Below are 25,806 nucleotides of genomic sequence, written 5' to 3'. Positions count from 1 at the left end.
TAATTTACTAGAAATATTTGTTGTCAGTTGGTGGGCAGAATGACCGGCGCCATCCGCGACCTGGAGGTGGAATCTGACGAAAGCAGCAGCGAGGAGGAGGAGGAGCAATCCGCACCCAGCCCGAAAAAGACCGGCGGCATGTTCAGCATCTTCAAAGGTAGGCTATTTTTATGACGTTTTTTTTTACTTAGGGTCGGTTGCAGAGTTGAGCAAAAATTATCTATTTACAAATAACCGGGAAGATAACTTAACCCTTAAATGCATGATTTTTTGTATAACTTTTTAATAAATTGAAATAGATGTGTCATGCTGTATAAAAGTAATAAATGTGATTTTGGATAGCTGCATATTGAGCCACGGACCATCAAATATACGATGCATATATACATCATTATGCATTTAAGGGTTAATCATCTTTTATTTGAAATAACTAAATAATCCGTCATTTGTTAGTTTGTATGTATCAGTTTCATTTTTATCTAGATAAATTAGTTGGGATTTTAAATAAAAGATGAATGTCAGTAGTACAGTGTCAGTGTGACGGTTTGACCCGAACATCAAACATTTATTCAGCAAATAGGCCACAGGGGCACTTTTACATGTCAATTTTTACAAACAATAAAATTAATCCAAAATTACAAAAAAACTATTACATAAATATAAATGTTAAATTACACAAGAAAAAAAAACTAATAAAAACTATACAAATAACAGAAGTACTAAAATTGTTTAGAGATGTAAAAGTCTCTAGGTGTCAGAGATAAAATGTATATAATAATAAAAAAGATCATCAAATTATCCAGAGATGTAAAGGGTCTCCAAGACTTGAATTGTTATATATTGAATATAATTAATAACACACGTTATATAATTAATAACCGACGTGACATTCTATAAATTTATTATTATAAGCTTACTTCAATAACAAACGAGGCCAGTTATCTTCATCTAGATATTTTTATCTAAATAAAAAAGTTGTCAACGCAGTATTTGTGATTGAATTTATCTTCGAATAAATTTATTTGAACTGATTTTATTTGAAATAATTATCTAGATAACGCCCAACTCTGGTCGGTTGCACCAAACTGTTTGTCATCGTTATAGAGTTCGCAAAATTTTAATTTTCGCACTAAGTGCCAGTTGCACCATCCGCACTTGACAGACTGATCAACGTCACCGGGCGCGCCGCGGCGGTTTACCATGAAACTTTCCATGCAGTATTAGCGAACTCTTTAACGATGACAAACGGTTTGGTGCAACCGACCCTTAGTCTTATCCGAGGCTTTATTGTTCTATTTAAACAAGTTAATCTGACAAGAACTTAATTTTATGGGAATGTTCTTCTAAAAACCGGTTGAAAATAACAAACGAAACCGAAATAAAAAGGTTTTACGCCAAGTACGGTTGAAAAACCGGTTTAATTAATTTTACCGGTTTCACGGTATACCAACAATATACATACATCGAAACGGCTTCTAAGCAATAGCGACGTTACATGGTGACGTCACGATGTGTTGCCATTTTGTTAGTTTCGTCAGTAAAGTGCGGGTGCCAGAGTTTGACCAACATTTGTGACTTTTGTATTGCATAGACAATGGGTCCCATACAGACATTTGATCCTCAAAACAAACCTGATCGACTGATACCATTAATAAAAACATTACAAATACCCTATTACACGCCGCGTAGAATAGGCGTAGGGTTCAGAGGATTAATTGTGCCCGTTGTCGTGCATTGAGGACCAAAAGGTCAACAAAAAATATTGTTTTAGCATAATTTTTCTGTTTTCCAAGGTCTGGTGGGTTCCAAGGCCCTATCAGCGGAGGCGATGCAACCAGTTTTGGACAAGATGCGCGACCATCTTATAGCGAAGAACGTGGCGGCCGACATCGCCAACAAGCTGTGCGAGTCCGTGGCTAATAAGCTGGAGGGCAAGGTAAATTAAAATACAAAATACAAATGAATTTATTTCATTACTTTTTACAATTGTTCTTATTTATAACACAGAAAAAAAAGTTGACGAAGAAAATTTGAAGGAAGACCGAAATAATCTTGAACCAAGAAAAAAGTTCTTGGTCTAAGAAAAAATTTTTTGAGCCAAGAAAAAAATTCTCGAGCCAAGAACTTTTTTCTTGGTTCAAGATTATTTCGGTGTTCCTTCAAATTTTCATCATTCAAGAATTTTTTTCTTGGTTCATGTCAACCTTTTTTTCTGTGAAGGGTTAGGTAGGTAATTTAGTCCATCTTAAGTATAAAGAGCGAGTATTAGGTAAGTATTTATCTATACATTGTGCAACAATTTAATGAAAAAGGTGCGGGTACAGCTTGCTGGATTTAAAGAAATTATACAGATTTGGTGGTTTTTAAGAGGCCGTAGTCGATTTTGGAGCAAAAATGTAAAATTGATAGATTTAGTCGTTGAAATTATACACGTTTTGTTACGTAATATCTAAATAACAAGTATTGATTTCTATTAGCACGTCTTCTCATCTTGCCTTTTAATAATGAGGTCGCGAGCGTGCGTCACCGGTAATGCATGAAGAGAAGGGGCAGTTTTTAAAAATTCATCAAAAAATCATGGTGGTAAATTATACAAATTGATGTATAAGAATAGTTTCAGCATATGTTGTAGATTGTTTAAGTATCAATATTACGTTGAAATAAAGTCGATTTTCAGAGAAATTGTCACTTGTTTTGGAGTAATTTCTGGAGAAAATTGATTTCGTCTAACTTTCATTTACACTACTTCAAAGTCATAATAATAAAAATGTAGTCTGATAAACGTCAAGTACACGATATGTGTAATATAAAATTACCATGTTTAGCAGTCCAAACTTTACGAAATTTACAAATAAGAGCGACAAAATCAGTGCTTTACGCGCGTTTACCTAAACGTCCATCAGAAAAGCAAACATTACTAATTTAGTGAGTTTGTTTTCAAAAAACTGATCTGATAAAAGGTAAGATAAGAAGACGTGCTAATAGAAACCAGGACTTGTTATTTCAATTAGGTAACAAAAGGTGTAAAATTTCACGGACTAAATCTATCAATTTTACATTTTTGCGACTAAAATCGACACCGGCCTCTTAAGTAAAAAAATACTTCTCATTTTGCGAATAAATATTTTTCAAGCTTGTAAAGTTAGTCAGGTGAGTCTTTATGAAAAACTTGAGTAGAATGCACAAATTAGATGTTTTATGCTTAACATTAAAATAAAATATTGTTATAAGAAAGATTTCGACGACCGGTCTGGCCTAGTGGGTAGTGACCCTGCCTATGAAGCGGATGGTCCTGGGTTCAAATCCCGGTAAGGGCATTTATTTGTGTGATGAGCACAGATATTTGTTCCCGAGTCATGGATGTTTTCTATGTATTTAAGTATCGTTGCCTGAGTACCCACATCACAAGCCTTTTGAGCTTACCGTGGGACTTAGTCAATTTGTGTAAAAATGTCCCTATAATATTTATTTATTTATTTATAAGACCGCGTTCCCTTAGCAATAGAGCTTACATACATAACATACCATGTAATCGCTAACCATTGGTCCCTACTGATCAAAGATAGATATAACTCCGTAATAGATGGATACAGTCTAAGGAAAAAACGTGCCTCGAAAATCAAGAAAATTTGATTCTCGGTCAGATGGCGCCACTAGTTTTGGCCTACTCTCGTATAGAGGGCGTTGACTGTTTCGTTTGTTATTTATAATTTTAACGTATACCAGTGAAAGAACATGGGTCAAAATCATATAAAAATAATTAATGCAAATAAAAAAATCATTTTCCCCTCACTAGCTCGGAAAGTTGTCGTTTATCCTCCAATACAAGCGGGGAAAAACGCGTTTTATCCACTAGTGGGGAAAGTAATTTGACCTTGGATGGAGCGTGTTTAAGTAGCTTGACAGATAACAAAACTTGAAACGCTCATGATAATGGTTCGTTCGATATTAATTATCATTAAATAAATGGTTTGAGAATCTAATAAAAAATACCAAATTTAGCTTTATTTCATGATTTTAAGTCATAAACCTTAAAATTCCATAAGAAACGTTTGTTTTTTTATAATGATGTTAAATATAATTCTGAACGCACAAGTTGAGTCGATGCAATTTCAAAACGCATCGTTGACATTTCATACATCAGAAATGTTTTTACTTAAAACCTTTTCTCACCGACTCGCGTAAAAATAGTAAAAATACACAACTTCCAGAGTTTTCTGTTATAATATCGTAAAGAAATGAGTGATTCCAGTGATGAAGATGATCTAACACCTGTGGATGTTGCACTTTCCTCACTATAGTGAGGTGAAAAGTTTTGTGTTACACACGGGCGCAAATGTATTTTACTTCTCGTGTGTTGAAACACTCGCTACGCTCAGCTTTCGCTTGCTCGTGTTTCAATTCTACACTCGCGGGTAAAATACAACTTTGCACCCTTGTATAACAAATAACTATTATCCATATTTAAAACATTTTACCGTATTTTTATAAATCTTCACTTTTAGTTTTAAAGTATGTCGATAGATGGCAGTGAATTTACAATGGTTACAAAATTTACTATGACAGTACCGCTCTATCTTATTATATACTCACTAGCTTTTGCCCGCGACTTCGTCTGCGTGGACTTAGTAACCCCAGCTAGAGTAAGAATAGCGCCTGGAGAAAATCTTATAGCAATTATTCAATTTGAGCATATTATGCACACAAATTAGCAGACACTTCATTAATTATCTCAATTCCACCCCGCTTTTCACTTTCTTAAGGGATGATTTTCGGGATAAAAACTATCCTATGTCCTTCTCAGGGACTCAACCTATCTCTATGCCAAATTTCATCTAAATCGATTCAGCGGTTTAAGCGTTAAGAGGGAACACACAGACAGACAGACAGACAGACAGACTTTCGCATTTATAATATTAGTATGGATTGCTACTGACTGACATGGAGTATTAGTTTATACTAAAAACATTTTTGTATAATAACTAACATGAGGATCCATTTTATCCTCGACACACAAATTACTGTCACATGAGTGATTCAGGATTACAAACATGTGTACAACAGTGCTACCCATAGATAAATAGTAGAATAGAATAGAATAGAATATTTTTTAATCGTAAACACACAGACAATAGACATACATTTAAAGAACATAGTGAAAATAAAGTGTCACGAAATGGCCCCATCTCAGCATGCTGCTGGCGACTTCCAGCGCTGATCTTCCGATGAGACCATCAGGTGAGAATCACGGAAGGTAACAGACAAAAAGAAAGCAACATAAAAGAAAGAGACATAAAATATGGCGAAAAATAAAATTACACATAGTTTACACAAACTAAATACAAAAAGAGATACAATATGACGACATAAGAACATAAGATGAGTACATAACAAGAGTAAAAGCCTTGAGCATCGCCGTCGAGTCGCTTGCCTATCGGTGTTCTATCGGATACATTTCGGGGAGTGCGCACAGGAACTACACGACCTGATCCCACCTTCCCCTTTCCATCATCGGACATCCAGGCGCGGGGAGCGAATGCACCCGTTCGTGGTCCACATTCCATTCGTTCGGACGAAACGTTTTGCCTCCTCCTTTTTGGTACGGACGGCTAAGGAATGGAATGCGCTCCCGCCATCTGTATTCCCTGATCAATATGACCTCGGTCTCTTTAAAACAAGAGTGAATAGGCTGTTACTGAACCGGTGAGCTCCATCTTAGGCCCTGTCTTCACTTTCCATCAGGTGTGACTACGGCCAATCGCCGATCAGTTTATAATAATAATAAAAAAAAAGATATACTTCAGAATAAAACACAGGAATAACAGTATAGCGTGTACTGGCCGGTTACAAACTGACTGACTTAACTAGTTTTAAAACTACCCTCTATTTAAATACTACATCCCTCCACCAATAGTTGTAAAACTATCCATACATATCATCATATATCATGGATAAGATACATAGAGAAGCCTGTATATAATTTAACACCACAATTTTATTGTACAGTCACCATCAGATATATCGGAGCCATCGGAGCGGCCAAGGTGCTCACAAATATCTGCACACGCCCCTATTGTCAAGTTAGAGTGCTTATTCAGATATTTTTGAGCACCTCGGCCGCTCCGATATATCTGATGGCGACTGTACCTATGTTTTCATAAATAAAAATATTCTGATTCTAATAAAAAGTGTAGTTTAAGGAGTCTCTTGAAGAGTTAGGAGACTGAGTGTACCTTAAGTCAAGAGGCAGAGAATTCCATAACAGCACAAAATTAAGGGAATGAATGTTATCTATTCAATTTAAAACTTTTGTTTCAGGTCTTAGGCACCTTCGACAGCGTAGCCAAGACCATAAAAGCAACCCTAACGGAGTCGCTGGTCCAGATCCTGTCGCCCAGACGCCGCGTGGACATCCTGCGAGACGCCATGCACGCCAAGCAGGAGGGCCGCCCTTACGTTATGGCGTTCTGTGGGGTAAGTTAACGGCCGCCCTTACGTTATGGCGTTCTGTGGGGTAAGTTAACGGCCGCCCTTACGTTATGGCGTTCTGTGGGGTAAGTTAACGGCCGCCCTTACGTTATGGCGTTCTGTGGGGTAAGTTAACGGCCGCCCTTACGTTATGGCGTTCTGTGGGGTAAGTTAACGGCCGCCCTTACGTTATGGGTTATGGCGTTCTGTGGGGTAAGTTAACAATAGGGAATATTACGCGAAACTTTGCGGGGGGCGCCACTACCACAATCTGAGGGTCTATCGCAAAACAAGAAAATCGAAATTTCGGTATGTAACATCTCTGTCACTTGCATATTCGAGCGATAAAGAGACAGCGAAATTTCGGATTCCCGGAGTCTTAGTAATAGGGTCCCGTTTTTACCCTTTGGGTACGGAACCCTAAAAATGTTTTTTTTTTTTAATATACACTACAACAAACCAAACATGCATCATGTGGATTTCATGTGTCAATTGTGTACCTACCTATACTCTTAAGTACTCGTAAAACCTGTAATGTACATGAGAAATGCAATAAATAAATACAATACAATACAATACAAACATGTATTCATTTTTTCCTTTAGATTCTTACGTAATATAACTAATATAGGGGGGAGGGGGTCAGCCTTTTCTTATTTTTTCTTGCATAGGGGAGGGAAGGGGTCAAAAACTGGTAAAAATCGTCTTACGTAATAAATGAATGGCGCCATTAACTAAAGTCGTCGTCAATAGAACTTGCAAATATTGTGAAAAAACCATTATATCTTCATTATTTCGTAATCTCCCTCTTTAAAAGGACAACTATGACCTTATCGACAGTCTATATATTTAAATATTTTATTTATATAATTTTTTAGTTAAATTAAATGTTAATTAATCATAATCATAATCATTTTATTCATAAAACCAATTTACATGTCAAAAACTTATAATTACAATACAGTTAAAATATAAATCGAAATAAAACTTAAAATTAATATCTAAACAATAAATATACAATTAGGTGTAACAAAAACAAAAAATTAAATAAAGTAAATCATGGTCGAAATTAGAAATAAATATCAAAAAAAAAGAGGTTATTAATATTTCAGGGAAAATAACTTTCGTAAAAATGTTAGAATAGAATAGAAGAGATTTATTCAGAAAACGCTTAAATTTAGGTATTACATAGACAACAGAACAATTTATTATTAATAAGCGTCACTGAAAGGGCCTCCACTCAGCTTAATGTCAAGATACCAGTTACGGATCTCGACGCTGGTCTTCCGTGGAAACCCTTCCGAGAGAGCGCAACTACACATAATATTTTATAAAAAGTAAATAATATTTTATATTTTATTTTATATCAGTGCAAAGCTTCAAGTAAATTTAATAAGGCATAATTATTATTATTCAATTAAAAACTATAATAACAGATTACGGTACCTAAACAGTCATTAATCGAAAGGTGAAATAAATTATATATTAAATTATATGGGAGACGTTCGTTATAGCAGGGATGGCACAGGAGTATACCCAATATTTATATTTTTTTGTAAGTTGAGAATGTGTTTTTTAAAATTACATTTAAATGAACCAACTGATGATGAGTTCCTCACAGGCGGAGGTATATTGTTCCAGCACTTCGTGGCAGAGTATTTAAAACTGCCACGAAATGCCGCGGTGCTGTGCCTAGGGCAAAGAAGAGATGTTAGGTTATGTGTCAAACGCTAACAAAATCTGTCATATTTGTTTACATTGTTTACAAGTTCTATTGACGACGACTTTAGTGATTGCCATCTTTAATTGTGACGTTTTCGACCAAAAGGTACCACATTGTCGCTTGTCGATAAGGTCGATTTCAAATTGAAGCTATATGGAAATAGCGCCTTATTGACAACCGACAATAAGTACCCTTTTGTTTGAAAATGGCACATATTTTAGTTATATACATTTTTAGTTAAATTAAATGTTAATTATTAATATTTCAGCGAAAATAACCTTCGTAAAAATGTTACGTTATGTGTCAAAGGCTAACAAAATCTGTCATATTTACTGTTTGCTATATTATATTTAATTTATTAAAAATCTTACTGCCTACAAAAGGCATATGGATTTTATAGCAGATTTTATAATTTAGTAAAAAAAAGTTTTGAGATTGTCACCAAAACCGAACGTGTCATGCAGGCTTTAAGTTCTACTTTCGTAGTCATAAGAACTACTTTTCTGTGTTTTAATTTTTAGAATAATTTGTACTGAAACGCACGTACCAAGACGTCCTGGTACCAAGACATCTAACGACAGTTAAACGACAGTATCGCAAAGTGAATATCCATTACTTATAAAACTTTGTTTTAAATCAAAATATTTCCTAAACGAACAATTTTAAATCATCGGGACCACTTGGTGGTAACTTTGGATACTCCAAGGTATCTCCAGTTTGATTTATTGCTCGTGTTATTAGAAACACCCTGTATATATATATATGTATATATGTTAACAACAAAATGTACTTACAAAACACTTATCTGAAATGCTATTTCAAAGGTTATTTCAATTCAATTCAATATGATAATTCAAAAAGTGACGAAGCCTGTTGCGGATATCATCATTGGTATTTTTGGGACGAAGCATGTTGCTGATTTGTATTTGTGGCCACCTGACGAAGCCTGCGTTGCGGATTTTTTACATGTAACTATATTATTTTTTAAGATATTCTCAAATTCTGTATTTTATTTTTAATGTAGTGTGCAAATTAAATAAATAAATAATTATCAAATGTCAAATCAGAACCAAAACTAAAATACTTATGTACTAAATTAACTTGACAAAAAATTTACTTAAACGTGAAAAAAAAAAAACAATATTTAATTTATTAAAAATGTTACTTTATCCCTCAGGTGAACGGCGTCGGCAAGTCCACCAATCTCGCCAAGATCTGCTTCTGGCTGATCGAGAACGACATGTCCGTGCTCATCGCGGCCTGCGACACGTTCCGCGCAGGCGCAGTCGAGCAGCTGCGCACGCACACCCGCCATCTCAACGCGCTGCATCCCCGGCAGAACCATTCCAGAACCATGGTGCAACTGTATGAGAAGGGCTACGGTTAGTTATTGTACACATGTCCGTGCTCATGGCGGCCTGCGACACGTTCCGCGCAGGCGCAGTCGAGCAGCTGCGCACGCACACCCGCCATCTCAACGCGCTGCATCCCCGGCAGAACCATTCCAGAACCATGGTGCAACTGTATGAGAAGGGCTACGGTTAGTTATTGTACACATGTCCGTGCTCATGGCGGACTGCGACACGTTCCGCGCAGGCGCAGTCGAGCAGCTGCGCACGCACACCCGCCATCTCAACGCGCTGCATCCCCGGCAGAACCATTCCAGAACCATGGTGCAACTGTATGAGAAGGGCTACGGTTAGTTATTGTACACATGTCCGTGCTCATGGCGGCCTGCGACACGTTCCGCGCAGGCGCAGTCGAGCAGCTGCGCACGCACACCCGCCATCTCAACGCGCTGCATCCCCGGCAGAACCATTCCAGAACCATGGTGCAACTGTATGAGAAGGGCTACGGTTAGTTATTGTACACATGTCCGTGCTCATGGCGGCCTGCGACACGTTCCGCGCAGGCGCAGTCGAGCAGCTGCGCACGCACACCCGCCATCTCAACGCGCTGCATCCCCGGCAGAACCATTCCAGAACCATGGTGCAACTGTATGAGAAGGGCTACGGTTAGTTATTGTACACATGTCCGTGCTCATGGCGGCCTGCGACACGTTCCGCGCAGGCGCAGTCGAGCAGCTGCGCACGCACACCCGCCATCTCAACGCGCTGCATCCCCGGCAGAACCATTCCAGAACCATGGTGCAACTGTATGAGAAGGGCTACGGTTAGTTATTGTACACATGTCCGTGCTCATGGCGGACTGCGACACGTTCCGCGCAGGCGCAGTCGAGCAGCTGCGCACGCACACCCGCCATCTCAACGCGCTGCATCCCCGGCAGAACCATTCCAGAACCATGGTGCAACTGTATGAGAAGGGCTACGGTTAGTTATTGTACACATGTCCGTGCTCATGGCGGACTGCGACACGTTCCGCGCAGGCGCAGTCGAGCAGCTGCGCACGCACACCCGCCATCTCAACGCGCTGCATCCCCGGCAGAACCATTCCAGAACCATGGTGCAACTGTATGAGAAGGGCTACGGTTAGTTATTGTACACATGTCCGTGCTCATGGCGGACTGCGACACGTTCCGCGCAGGCGCAGTCGAGCAGCTGCGCACGCACACCCGCCATCTCAACGCGCTGCATCCCCGGCAGAACCATTCCAGAACCATGGTGCAACTGTATGAGAAGGGCTACGGTTAGTTATTGTACACATGTCCGTGCTCATGGCGGACTGCGACACGTTCCGCGCAGGCGCAGTCGAGCAGCTGCGCACGCACACCCGCCATCTCAACGCGCTGCATCCCCGGCAGAACCATTCCAGAACCATGGTGCAACTGTATGAGAAGGGCTACGGTTAGTTATTGTACACATGTCCGTGCTCATGGCGGCCTGCGACACGTTCCGCGCAGGCGCAGTCGAGCAGCTGCGCACGCACACCCGCCATCTCAACGCGCTGCATCCCCGGCAGAACCATTCCAGAACCATGGTGCAACTGTATGAGAAGGGCTACGGTTAGTTATTGTACACATGTCCGTGCTCATGGCGGACTGCGACACGTTCCGCGCAGGCGCAGTCGAGCAGCTGCGCACGCACACCCGCCATCTCAACGCGCTGCATCCCCGGCAGAACCATTCCAGAACCATGGTGCAACTGTATGAGAAGGGCTACGGTTAGTTATTGTACACATGTCCGTGCTCATGGCGGCCTGCGACACGTTCCGCGCAGGCGCAGTCGAGCAGCTGCGCACGCACACCCGCCATCTCAACGCGCTGCATCCCCGGCAGAACCATTCCAGAACCATGGTGCAACTGTATGAGAAGGGCTACGGTTAGTTATTGTACACATGTCCGTGCTCATGGCGGACTGCGACACGTTCCGCGCAGGCGCAGTCGAGCAGCTGCGCACGCACACCCGCCATCTCAACGCGCTGCATCCCCGGCAGAACCATTCCAGAACCATGGTGCAACTGTATGAGAAGGGCTACGGTTAGTTATTGTACACATGTCCGTGCTCATGGCGGCCTGCGACACGTTCCGCGCAGGCGCAGTCGAGCAGCTGCGCACGCACACCCGCCATCTCAACGCGCTGCATCCCCGGCAGAACCATTCCAGAACCATGGTGCAACTGTATGAGAAGGGCTACGGTTAGTTATTGTACACATGTCCGTGCTCATGGCGGCCTGCGACACGTTCCGCGCAGGCGCAGTCGAGCAGCTGCGCACGCACACCCGCCATCTCAACGCGCTGCATCCCCGGCAGAACCATTCCAGAACCATGGTGCAACTGTATGAGAAGGGCTACGGTTAGTTATTGTACACATGTCCGTGCTCATGGCGGACTGCGACACGTTCCGCGCAGGCGCAGTCGAGCAGCTGCGCACGCACACCCGCCATCTCAACGCGCTGCATCCCCGGCAGAACCATTCCAGAACCATGGTGCAACTGTATGAGAAGGGCTACGGTTAGTTATTGTACACATGTCCGTGCTCATGGCGGCCTGCGACACGTTCCGCGCAGGCGCAGTCGAGCAGCTGCGCACGCACACCCGCCATCTCAACGCGCTGCATCCCCGGCAGAACCATTCCAGAACCATGGTGCAACTGTATGAGAAGGGCTACGGTTAGTTATTGTACACATGTCCGTGCTCATGGCGGACTGCGACACGTTCCGCGCAGGCGCAGTCGAGCAGCTGCGCACGCACACCCGCCATCTCAACGCGCTGCATCCCCGGCAGAACCATTCCAGAACCATGGTGCAACTGTATGAGAAGGGCTACGGTTAGTTATTGTACACATGTCCGTGCTCATGGCGGCCTGCGACACGTTCCGCGCAGGCGCAGTCGAGCAGCTGCGCACGCACACCCGCCATCTCAACGCGCTGCATCCCCGGCAGAACCATTCCAGAACCATGGTGCAACTGTATGAGAAGGGCTACGGTTAGTTATTGTACACATGTCCGTGCTCATGGCGGACTGCGACACGTTCCGCGCAGGCGCAGTCGAGCAGCTGCGCACGCACACCCGCCATCTCAACGCGCTGCATCCCCGGCAGAACCATTCCAGAACCATGGTGCAACTGTATGAGAAGGGCTACGGTTAGTTATTGTACACATGTCCGTGCTCATGGCGGCCTGCGACACGTTCCGCGCAGGCGCAGTCGAGCAGCTGCGCACGCACACCCGCCATCTCAACGCGCTGCATCCCCGGCAGAACCATTCCAGAACCATGGTGCAACTGTATGAGAAGGGCTACGGTTAGTTATTGTACACATGTCCGTGCTCATGGCGGACTGCGACACGTTCCGCGCAGGCGCAGTCGAGCAGCTGCGCACGCACACCCGCCATCTCAACGCGCTGCATCCCCGGCAGAACCATTCCAGAACCATGGTGCAACTGTATGAGAAGGGCTACGGTTAGTTATTGTACACATGTCCGTGCTCATGGCGGCCTGCGACACGTTCCGCGCAGGCGCAGTCGAGCAGCTGCGCACGCACACCCGCCATCTCAACGCGCTGCATCCCCGGCAGAACCATTCCAGAACCATGGTGCAACTGTATGAGAAGGGCTACGGTTAGTTATTGTACACATGTCCGTGCTCATGGCGGACTGCGACACGTTCCGCGCAGGCGCAGTCGAGCAGCTGCGCACGCACACCCGCCATCTCAACGCGCTGCATCCCCGGCAGAACCATTCCAGAACCATGGTGCAACTGTATGAGAAGGGCTACGGTTAGTTATTGGTGTTTAAGAGGCCGGTGTCGATTTTAGTCGCAAAAATGTAAAATTGATAGATTTCGTCGATGAAATTGTACACCTTTTGTTACCAAATTGAAATAACAAGTACTGCTTTCTATTAGCACGTCTTCTTATCTTGCCTTTTATCAGATCAATTTTTTGAAAACAGACTCACTAAATTAGTAATGATTAGTTTTCTGAAGGACGTTTAGGTAAACGCGCGTAAAGCACTGAATTTGTCGCTCTTATTTGTAAATTTCGTAAAGTTTGGACTGCTAAAAATGGTAAATTTGTATTACACATATTCTGTACTTGACTTTTATCAGATTACATTTTTGTTATATGACTTAGAGTTCGAGAAAATGAAAGCTAAACGAATTCAATTTTCTCCAGAAATTACTTCAAAACAAGTTACAATTTCTCTGAAAATCGACTTAATTTCAACGTAATTTAGATACTTGAACAATCTACAACATTTGCTGAAACTATTCTTATACATCAATTTGTATAATTTACCACCATAATTTTTTGATGAATTTTTAAAAACTGCCCCTTCTCTTCATATATTACCGGTGACGGACGCTCGCGACCTCATTATTAAAAGGCAAGATGAGAAAACGTGCTAATAGAAACCAATACTTGTTATTTAGATATTACGTAACAAAACGTGTATAATTTCAACGACTAAATCTATCAATTTAAAATTTTTGCTCCAAAATCGATTACGGCCTCTTAAGGGGTCTCCGGCAAGCTCGGTTCTCCATAGGAAGCGTGCATAAACTGTAGGGGGCAGACATCAGATTTCTGGCGCGAGGCGTAAATGTGTAGTTTATGCTTCCAAAGTAGCCCACAAGATGGCAGCACTTGCTTTGGCGTGAAGTGTCAATGTACATTGTGACGTATATGTTTATGGTTCCGATTCAGGCCACAAGATGGCAGATCCTCCAACGCGCACGGTCCCTATACAAACGAAGTTCCGCTCTCATTTTAAATCGACTGGCTAGATTGCTCTGAAACTTTGTACTTACAATAGGATAATATTAAATATATTAATAACGGGTCACTCACGTGTTTTAAGTCGAAAACGCTCGACATGTTTCAATCCGTACCGAGGAGCGTCATCAGGAGCTTGCGTCGACGGTGACGGACCGGCGCAGACTTATATATAGGATAATGTATATCTATGTCTGTAATTAGTTTATGTAGCTTCAAATAACATAGTTAAAAAAAATACAGCGAATTTTAGTTTTTCGTACAAAACTTGTTTTTGCTCTATTTCGTTTTTTTTTATAAACTGGAGCTATATGAACTAATTTCAGACATAGACATACCTCATGTCATTGTATGTGCAAAGTTTATTTATAATCCAACCCGTAGTTTTAAAATGAGAGCGGAACTACGTTTGTATGGGAAGGTGCAATTCGGCCGAGCTTGCCGGACTCCTAGGACTAAACAACTTTTTTTATAATTAACAATTCCGCATCCACACTAGCCATCTTAACGCCTTGCAGCTGCACAAAATCACTTTAGGTCCATGGTGGTTACGTCCATGTAACGGTGGGTGCCTCATCATTGTTGTAGTGGAGCATACATTGTACAGCGAGTTGCAAGTGTGTACACACTTTATGAACGAATTAATTTATGAAGTGGGTGTGCACTTTTGCAACTATGTGTACTATTGTGTTTATAAAACTCATCTGCTGTCCACCAGTCTATAAAATCTGCTTCTAAACAAGAGGAGTTTTAATTGCAGTTTTAATAGTTTTCTGCTAATTTCACATGTAGCCCTGCTTCTGGCTAATCGAGCACATGGCGCGCTCCATGTCTTTATATTTCTCGTGTTTTATGCATAGGCATACATCAATAGTCTGGGTGAATGAGATTATTCCGCAAGAAATCCATACTAATATTATAAATGCGAAAGTCTGTCTGTCTGTCTGTCTGTGTGCTTACGCTTAAACCGCTGAATCGATTTAGATGAAATTTGGCATAGAGATAGGTCGAGTCCCTGAGAAGGACATAGGATAGTTTTTATCCCGAAAATCATCCCTTAAGAAAGTAAAAAGCGGGATGGAATCGAGATAATTAATGAAGTGTCTGCTAATTTGTGTGCATAATATGCTCAAGTTGAATAATTGCTATAAGACTTTCTCCAGGCGCTATTCTTACTCTTGCTGGGGTTACTAAGTCCACGCAGACGAAGTCGCGGGCAAAAGCTAGTTTTATATATTCACAAGTTATTGTTTTTTGTGTTATTTAAAAGTTGAAATGACAAATGTTGTTTACAGGCAAGGACGCCGCCGGTATAGCCATGGAGGCGATCCGCCACGCGGCGGACTCGCGGGTGGACGTCGTGCTCGTCGACACGGCGGGCCGCATGCAGGACAACGAGCCGCTCATGCGAGCACTGGCTAAGCTCATTAAGGTAACATGGAGGCGATCCGCCACGCGGCGGACTCGCGGGTGGACGTCGTGCTCGTCGACACGGCGGGCCGCATGCAGGACAACGAGCCGCTCATGCGAGCACTGGCTAAGCTCATTAAGGTAACATGGAGGCGATCCGCCACGCGGCGGACTCGCGGGTGGACGTCGTGCTCGTCGACACGGCAGGCCGCATGCAGGACAACGAGCCGCTCATGCGAGCACTGGCTAAGCTCATTAAGGTAACATGGAGGCGATCCGCCACGCGGCGGACTCGCGGGTGGACGTCGTGCTCGTCGACACGGCGGGCCGCATGCAGGACAACGAGCCGCTCATGCGAGCACTGGCTAAGCTCATTAAGGTAACATGGAGGCGATCCGCCACGCGGCGGACTCGCGGGTGGACGTCGTGCTCGTCGACACGGCAGGCCGCATGCAGGACAACGAGCCGCTCATGCGAGCACTGGCTAAGCTCATTAAGGTAACATGGAGGCGATCCGCCACGCGGCGGACTCGCGGGTGGACGTCGTGCTCGTCGACACGGCGGGCCGCATGCAGGACAACGAGCCGCTCATGCGAGCACTGGCTAAGCTCATTAAGGTAACATGGAGGCGATCCGCCACGCGGCGGACTCGCGGGTGGACGTCGTGCTCGTCGACACGGCAGGCCGCATGCAGGACAACGAGCCGCTCATGCGAGCACTGGCTAAGCTCATTAAGGTAACATGGAGGCGATCCGCCACGCGGCGGACTCGCGGGTGGACGTCGTGCTCGTCGACACGGCGGGCCGCATGCAGGACAACGAGCCGCTCATGCGAGCACTGGCTAAGCTCATTAAGGTAACATGGAGGCGATCCGCCACGCGGCGGACTCGCGGGTGGACGTCGTGCTCGTCGACACGGCGGGCCGCATGCAGGACAACGAGCCGCTCATGCGAGCACTGGCTAAGCTCATTAAGGTAACATGGAGGCGATCCGCCACGCGGCGGACTCGCGGGTGGACGTCGTGCTCGTCGACACGGCAGGCCGCATGCAGGACAACGAGCCGCTCATGCGAGCACTGGCTAAGCTCATTAAGGTAACATGGAGGCGATCCGCCACGCGGCGGACTCGCGGGTGGACGTCGTGCTCGTCGACACGGCGGGCCGCATGCAGGACAACGAGCCGCTCATGCGAGCACTGGCTAAGCTCATTAAGGTAACATGGAGGCGATCCGCCACGCGGCGGACTCGCGGGTGGACGTCGTGCTCGTCGACACGGCGGGCCGCATGCAGGACAACGAGCCGCTCATGCGAGCACTGGCTAAGCTCATTAAGGTAACATGGAGGCGATCCGCCACGCGGCGGACTCGCGGGTGGACGTCGTGCTCGTCGACACGGCGGGCCGCATGCAGGACAACGAGCCGCTCATGCGAGCACTGGCTAAGCTCATTAAGGTAACATGGAGGCGATCCGCCACGCGGCGGACTCGCGGGTGGACGTCGTGCTCGTCGACACGGCGGGCCGCATGCAGGACAACGAGCCGCTCATGCGAGCACTGGCTAAGCTCATTAAGGTAACATGGAGGCGATCCGCCACGCGGCGGACTCGCGGGTGGACGTCGTGCTCGTCGACACGGCAGGCCGCATGCAGGACAACGAGCCGCTCATGCGAGCACTGGCTAAGCTCATTAAGGTAACATGGAGGCGATCCGCCACGCGGCGGACTCGCGGGTGGACGTCGTGCTCGTCGACACGGCAGGCCGCATGCAGGACAACGAGCCGCTCATGCGAGCACTGGCTAAGCTCATTAAGGTAACATGGAGGCGATCCGCCACGCGGCGGACTCGCGGGTGGACGTCGTGCTCGTCGACACGGCGGGCCGCATGCAGGACAACGAGCCGCTCATGCGAGCACTGGCTAAGCTCATTAAGGTAACATGGAGGCGATCCGCCACGCGGCGGACTCGCGGGTGGACGTCGTGCTCGTCGACACGGCGGGCCGCATGCAGGACAACGAGCCGCTCATGCGAGCACTGGCTAAGCTCATTAAGGTAACATGGAGGCGATCCGCCACGCGGCGGACTCGCGGGTGGACGTCGTGCTCGTCGACACGGCGGGCCGCATGCAGGACAACGAGCCGCTCATGCGAGCACTGGCTAAGCTCATTAAGGTAACATGGAGGCGATCCGCCACGCGGCGGACTCGCGGGTGGACGTCGTGCTCGTCGACACGGCAGGCCGCATGCAGGACAACGAGCCGCTCATGCGAGCACTGGCTAAGCTCATTAAGGTAACATGGAGGCGATCCGCCACGCGGCGGACTCGCGGGTGGACGTCGTGCTCGTCGACACGGCAGGCCGCATGCAGGACAACGAGCCGCTCATGCGAGCACTGGCTAAGCTCATTAAGGTAACATGGAGGCGATCCGCCACGCGGCGGACTCGCGGGTGGACGTCGTGCTCGTCGACACGGCGGGCCGCATGCAGGACAACGAGCCGCTCATGCGAGCACTGGCTAAGCTCATTAAGGTAACATGGAGGCGATCCGCCACGCGGCGGACTCGCGGGTGGACGTCGTGCTCGTCGACACGGCGGGCCGCATGCAGGACAACGAGCCGCTCATGCGAGCACTGGCTAAGCTCATTAAGGTAACATGGAGGCGATCCGCCACGCGGCGGACTCGCGGGTGGACGTCGTGCTCGTCGACACGGCGGGCCGCATGCAGGACAACGAGCCGCTCATGCGAGCACTGGCTAAGCTCATTAAGGTAACATGGAGGCGATCCGCCACGCGGCGGACTCGCGGGTGGACGTCGTGCTCGTCGACACGGCGGGCCGCATGCAGGACAACGAGCCGCTCATGCGAGCACTGGCTAAGCTCATTAAGGTAACATGGAGGCGATCCGCCACGCGGCGGACTCGCGGGTGGACGTCGTGCTCGTCGACACGGCAGGCCGCATGCAGGACAACGAGCCGCTCATGCGAGCACTGGCTAAGCTCATTAAGGTAACATGGAGGCGATCCGCCACGCGGCGGACTCGCGGGTGGACGTCGTGCTCGTCGACACGGCGGGCCGCATGCAGGACAACGAGCCGCTCATGCGAGCACTGGCTAAGCTCATTAAGGTAACATGGAGGCGATCCGCCACGCGGCGGACTCGCGGGTGGACGTCGTGCTCGTCGACACGGCGGGCCGCATGCAGGACAACGAGCCGCTCATGCGAGCACTGGCTAAGCTCATTAAGGTAACATGGAGGCGATCCGCCACGCGGCGGACTCGCGGGTGGACGTCGTGCTCGTCGACACGGCAGGCCGCATGCAGGACAACGAGCCGCTCATGCGAGCACTGGCTAAGCTCATTAAGGTAACATGGAGGCGATCCGCCACGCGGCGGACTCGCGGGTGGACGTCGTGCTCGTCGACACGGCAGGCCGCATGCAGGACAACGAGCCGCTCATGCGAGCACTGGCTAAGCTCATTAAGGTAACATGGAGGCGATCCGCCACGCGGCGGACTCGCGGGTGGACGTCGTGCTCGTCGACACGGCGGGCCGCATGCAGGACAACGAGCCGCTCATGCGAGCACTGGCTAAGCTCATTAAGGTAACATGGAGGCGATCCGCCACGCGGCGGACTCGCGGGTGGACGTCGTGCTCGTCGACACGGCGGGCCGCATGCAGGACAACGAGCCGCTCATGCGAGCACTGGCTAAGCTCATTAAGGTAACATGGAGGCGATCCGCCACGCGGCGGACTCGCGGGTGGACGTCGTGCTCGTCGACACGGCGGGCCGCATGCAGGACAACGAGCCGCTCATGCGAGCACTGGCTAAGCTCATTAAGGTAACATGGAGGCGATCCGCCACGCGGCGGACTCGCGGGTGGACGTCGTGCTCGTCGACACGGCGGGCCGCATGCAGGACAACGAGCCGCTCATGCGAGCACTGGCTAAGCTCATTAAGGTAACATGGAGGCGATCCGCCACGCGGCGGACTCGCGGGTGGACGTCGTGCTCGTCGACACGGCGGGCCGCATGCAGGACAACGAGCCGCTCATGCGAGCACTGGCTAAGCTCATTAAGGTAACATGGAGGCGATCCGCCACGCGGCGGACTCGCGGGTGGACGTCGTGCTCGTCGACACGGCGGGCCGCATGCAGGACAACGAGCCGCTCATGCGAGCACTGGCTAAGCTCATTAAGGTAACATGGAGGCGATCCGCCACGCGGCGGACTCGCGGGTGGACGTCGTGCTCGTCGACACGGCGGGCCGCATGCAGGACAACGAGCCGCTCATGCGAGCACTGGCTAAGCTCATTAAGGTAACATGGAGGCGATCCGCCACGCGGCGGACTCGCGGGTGGACGTCGTGCTCGTCGACACGGCGGGCCGCATGCAGGACAACGAGCCGCTCATGCGAGCACTGGCTAAGCTCATTAAGGTAACATGGAGGCGATCCGCCACGCGGCGGACTCGCGGGTGGACGTCGTGCTCGTCGACACGGCGGGCCGCATGCAGGACAACGAGCCGCTCATGCGAGCACTGGCTAAGCTCATTAAGGTAACATGGGCGGACTCGCGGGTCGACGTCGTGCTCGTCGACACGGCGGGCCGCATGCAGGACAACGAGCCGCTCATGCGAGCACTGGCTAAGCTCATTAAGGTAACATGGAGGCGATCCGCCACGCGGCGGACTCGCGGGTGGACGTCGTGCTCGTCGACACGGCGGGCCGCATGCAGGACAACGAGCCGCTCATGCGAGCACTGGCTAAGCTCATTAAGGTAACATGGAGGCGATCCGCCACGCGGCGGACTCGCGGGTGGACGTCGTGCTCGTCGACACGGCGGGCCGCATGCAGGACAACGAGCCGCTCATGCGAGCACTGGCTAAGCTCATTAAGGTAACATGGGCGGACTCGCGGGTCGACGTCGTGCTCGTCGACACGGCGGGCCGCATGCAGGACAACGAGCCGCTCATGCGAGCACTGGCTAAGCTCATTAAGGTAACATGGAGGCGATCCGCCACGCGGCGGACTCGCGGGTGGACGTCGTGCTCGTCGACACGGCGGGCCGCATGCAGGACAACGAGCCGCTCATGCGAGCACTGGCTAAGCTCATTAAGGTAACATGGGCGGACTCGCGGGTCGACGTCGTGCTCGTCGACACGGCGGGCCGCATGCAGGACAACGAGCCGCTCATGCGAGCACTGGCTAAGCTCATTAAGGTAACATGGAGGCGATCCGCCACGCGGCGGACTCGCGGGTGGACGTCGTGCTCGTCGACACGGCGGGCCGCATGCAGGACAACGAGCCGCTCATGCGAGCACTGGCTAAGCTCATTAAGGTAACATGGAGGCGATCCGCCACGCGGCGGACTCGCGGGTGGACGTCGTGCTCGTCGACACGGCGGGCCGCATGCAGGACAACGAGCCGCTCATGCGAGCACTGGCTAAGCTCATTAAGGTAACATGGGCGGACTCGCGGGTCGACGTCGTGCTCGTCGACACGGCGGGCCGCATGCAGGACAACGAGCCGCTCATGCGAGCACTGGCTAAGCTCATTAAGGTAACATGGAGGCGATCCGCCACGCGGCGGACTCGCGGGTGGACGTCGTGCTCGTCGACACGGCGGGCCGCATGCAGGACAACGAGCCGCTCATGCGAGCACTGGCTAAGCTCATTAAGGTAACATGGAGGCGATCCGCCACGCGGCGGACTCGCGGGTGGACGTCGTGCTCGTCGACACGGCGGGCCGCATGCAGGACAACGAGCCGCTCATGCGAGCACTGGCTAAGCTCATTAAGGTACGAGTAACATGGTATTATGGACCTAGGGGCTTAACCCTTAGGCCCTTCGCTCACGGAGCTTCTCAAAAATAACTAGTTACAAACGTAAATTACTAACGAGTTGCTTGAGCGTCACCGCCCATACATTCTCATTGAGGTTCGCACACGACGCGACTAGTCACAAACCGGTTAGTAACGCGTCAGCAACTGATCGTGCGTGACGGGTCGTGCTGGTCTCCGCGCTACTCGTCACCAGTTTTCTGTGATTTTGGAAAAAATGAGCGAGCAAACCTTTTTGTGCAGCAAACGCGAGCAAACTGTGTCTGTCTGTCCGTCTGTCTGTCTATCCGTCTGTCTGTCTGTCTGTCCGTCTGTCTGTCTCTCCGTCCGTCTGTCTGTCTGTCTGTCCGTCTGTCTGTCTGTCCATCTGTCCGGTCTGTCCGTCTGTCTGTCCGTCTGTCTGTCTCTCCGTCCGTCTGTCTGTCTCTCTGTCCGTCTGTCTCTCCGTCTGTCTGTCTATCTGTCCGTCTGTCTGTCCGGTCTGTCCGTCTGTCTGTCTCTCCGTCCGTCTGTCTGTCTGTCTATACGTCTCGTGTGCTTTTGTGAGCAGAAATAAACAGAACTGGCTGAAACCTTGGAACTTGAGTAGCGTCGTGTGCGAGGTACGGTTTCTAAATAGTTTGTAATTATAATTACTAATTAGTTCCGTCATTTTTGAGTAGCTGCGTGAGCGAAGGGCCTTAAAGGCGTCGTATGAAGTCGTACCCGCGGCGCCAAGAACGCTTATAGCAGTACGTTGTTAAAGTACTACTAATCCCAGTGTCTGTAGTAGTATTAGTAATGATTACTAGTAGTACTAGTAATCTTCAACGTTTCCATTACGGTTTATAATTGCTAGCTTATGCCGGATACATTGGCGTGTACGTGACGTTCTTGGGTTTGATAGATGGCGTACAAAAGATTAAGCTTTTCACTTTGCGAACCACAATTTTATACTGAACGTAGCGTAGCATTTTATTGACGGACTCTAAGGTCGACGTTGTGATTATCGATGCTGCGGGTCATATTCAAGACCAAAAACCACTTACGCGGGCAATGCTAAGCTCATCAAGGTATTATAGCTTTAGGAACATAGTAAAGCTTTTGACTTTATGGACCACAATATATGACTCAAAAAGAGGCGTTGTATATTACTGACGTACTGAATAGTCAAGAAATACGGTTAAAGAACAAGAGTGAACAATGAATATCTAACAAAAACTATAAAAAACATCTGACTCTTTTGCTAAGCAAAAATTATAGGTGTGCCGCAGGGTAGTACATTAGATCCACTAATTTTCCTTATAAACCATAATGGCTCGCTAAACTGTTTTTTTTTTTTGCTGATAATGCAATAAGTTTGCATATAACATAGTAACATACTTGCGATATGTCTGCACGCATAACAGAGAATAGGTTACTTGCCATTCAGAATACATGCATACAATGTTATTTTCTATCCACTAACAGATTTCACATTAATTTGTCAGGTCAATGAACCGGACATGGTCCTGTTCGTCGGCGAAGCTTTAGTCGGCAATGAAGCGGTCGACCAGCTCGTGAAGTTCAACCAGGCGCTCGCCGACCACAGCTCCACCGCCAACCCTCACACTATCGACGGAATAGTGCTCACCAAGTTCGATACCATTGATGATAAGGTATGATTTATAAACAGTCAGTGTGGTGAAAACGCAACACCGCGAGCGAACTCTGTTCGGTACCTTTTTTAGGGTTCCGTACCCAAAGGGTAAAAACGGGACCCTATTACTAAGACTCCACTGTCCGTTTGTCTATCACCAGGCTATCTCATGAACCGTGATAGCTAGACAGTTGAAATTTTCACAGATGATGTATTTCTGTAGCCACTATAACAACAAATACTAAAAACAGAATAAAGTAAATATTTAAATGGGGCTCCCATACAAGAAACGCGATTTTTTTGCCGGTTTTTGCGTAATGGTACGGAACCCTTAGTACTCATTAAATAAAAACAGATATTTTCTATTTTGAACGAACGTTAGCTGTACAGCAAACATATGCTCTAAACAAATGTTTGTTCAGAACACATAGGCCCACTTGCACCATCCCACTAACCCGGGGTTAAGCGGTTAAACCGTTACCCCAGTGTCAAATTGTACTGGTAACCGTGGTAACTCCAGGTTTAACCGGTTAACCCGGGTTAGTAAAAACGGGTTAGTAAAAAAAAACGCGACTTAATAAGGAGTCGATGTCTATGTACTTATAAAGCATATTTTTCATTTTGATGAACAGGTCGGCGCAGCTATATCTATGACGTACATCACGGGGCAGCCCATAGTGTTCGTGGGCACCGGCCAAACCTACACGGACCTCAAGGCCCTCAACGCCAACGCGGTCGTCCACGCCCTCATGAAGTAACCAGGTTTGTCGTCAGAGCTGTCAAACACCAACCACATGTTTCCCATACAATCAAATTTAACTAAAGTTTTAACAATGTCTTAGTGCAACCGGCCGGAAAAAAAAAACTAAAAACCACGAATGTTTCTGTAAAAAAAGGTAGATCCTGGACACCGTAGATTTTTTATATAACCTCGTAAGGCCTACCATACAAAGTTCTCCTTTTTTGAATTTGAACCACGTTGTATAGAAGATTAGGGTGACTTTCGTTTGTTTGAGAAAACAATGAAACAAAAGAAATGCTACTTAATTCAGTTAGTGTGAGGTTCAAATGGACTTCCGGTTCGAACGCCATCTTGATAGTAGCCTCGTGATTAATTCCTTTGTTTTTTGCTCATTAATATTGTTTAAAGTGTAATATCGATAGCTTTATTATACAATAATCTAATGTGGTAGTGTGCAGTGAATGGAGAATTAATCTCAAAGCGTGTTTAACCACCATTTTGGAGTCAACGGCCGGTAGTCCACGTGCGTCTCGTAAAATCCAGCTATCGGTTTTACGAGACAACTACAACAACCACCGAACAGCGTCGTGCTCTAAGAGCATTTATTTTGTTCCTACCCTTTTACGTGACATTGGCTACGGGCAACATCGCCCTCAAGTCCATCAAGAAAAGAAAGAAGGTTCAAATTAGATTGAAGCAGAGTATACATTGTAATGCACATTGAGCCTTACGAGGATAATAAAATTAGAGACTAACTACCCCGTTTTTTTCAGATTAGAATTTTTATAACCTCAAAAGTAGTAGTAACGTTTTTCCTTTACAATTAAATCTGAGTAACTGTGCAGTGAATTATAGAGTCTTTTACATATTATTGTACCAGCAAAATTATATATCATAGGAACCCTATCATTTCAGAAGAAAAAGTTAATAACCACTACTTTTGAGGTTAGAAAAATTCTAATCTTAACCTCCTAAGGCCCAAGGTCCTACCTATAGTACTTCTTCAGTTCGATGAAATTTAAACCCTATTCAATGGGATTGGCAACTGTCAAAGGTTTGCAGAGATGGCGCCATCATAGCTTGCCCCTTTTTCTATGAGATTTGACTTAAAGGGCTGGCATCAAGGGCATTAAAAAAACAAAAATTTGACAATTCTAGGGATTGAAAGGGCAAGCTATGCTGACGCCATCTGCTAATTATTTCGACCGGCCAACCCCATTGAAACAGAGTAGCTTTTGATTTGTTTCGTTCACTTTACCAACAACGCAAAATCTGCTCTATTTTCTACACTATAGGTTCAAATTTCAGTGGCAAATTTTGGATTTTTCATTTATATGGCTGGGCCTTAGGTTAAAAAAACGGGGTATAACTCAGAAAGATAATACGAAACTGGACAACTGGGGAAACCCGGTTGGATGGCAGCTCTGCAAGGACTTCTTTTGTAGTAGTTTACTTCCCAACCTATTGTACACTAAAGTATTGGTCACAATTAAAAAACTATTATAAAATACGGGCGTATAATAACGTGAAACGCAAGTACGTAAAACGCGTAAATAACAAAGTAAGGTATTTTGATGAAATACCAAGATACTATTAATTCCTGATATGTTTGTTAAGAAAATATAATTCCGTACACGGCGGGAAGTTTATAACTGGCGGGAAAAGATTAAAGAAATTTGAACCTTATGTAATTTTATTTTAAGTTCTAATTTCTTTAAAAAATATATCTCGAGTTTCTTCAAAAATATATCAACTTCTTCCCGCCGTATACCGAAGTATATATGACAGACAGATATACGTATAATACAAAAATTTACTTTTCGTACACTTGCTTAACATTGCCTA

The 25,806-nt window shown here is 46.7% G+C and overlaps 1 protein-coding gene across 1 annotated transcript in view; it reads left to right on the top strand.

Moving 5' to 3' along the window:
* The window catches only part of LOC134747668 (signal recognition particle receptor subunit alpha homolog), a 31,238-nt gene extending 6,983 nt beyond the window's left edge, over nucleotides 1-24,255 (top strand). Inside the window, exons 6-12 of the mRNA XM_063682277.1 lie at nucleotides 28-157; nucleotides 1,794-1,936; nucleotides 6,319-6,474; nucleotides 9,369-9,573; nucleotides 15,660-15,796; nucleotides 23,071-23,238; nucleotides 23,852-24,255. Of these exons, the coding sequence (XP_063538347.1) occupies nucleotides 28-157; nucleotides 1,794-1,936; nucleotides 6,319-6,474; nucleotides 9,369-9,573; nucleotides 15,660-15,796; nucleotides 23,071-23,238; nucleotides 23,852-23,977 (1,065 nt within the window). The 3' untranslated portion in view covers nucleotides 23,978-24,255. The remainder of the gene's footprint in view (nucleotides 1-27; nucleotides 158-1,793; nucleotides 1,937-6,318; nucleotides 6,475-9,368; nucleotides 9,574-15,659; nucleotides 15,797-23,070; nucleotides 23,239-23,851) is intronic.
* Nucleotides 24,256-25,806: the final 1,551 nt, after the last annotated feature.

The sequence above is a fragment of the Cydia strobilella genome, chromosome 15 (genome assembly GCF_947568885.1).
Source record: "Cydia strobilella chromosome 15, ilCydStro3.1, whole genome shotgun sequence".
NCBI classification, from domain to species: Eukaryota; Metazoa; Arthropoda; class Insecta; order Lepidoptera; family Tortricidae; genus Cydia; species Cydia strobilella.
Note: the sequence above shows the minus strand (reverse complement) of the source record. Positions and strands in the feature narration are given on the sequence as shown.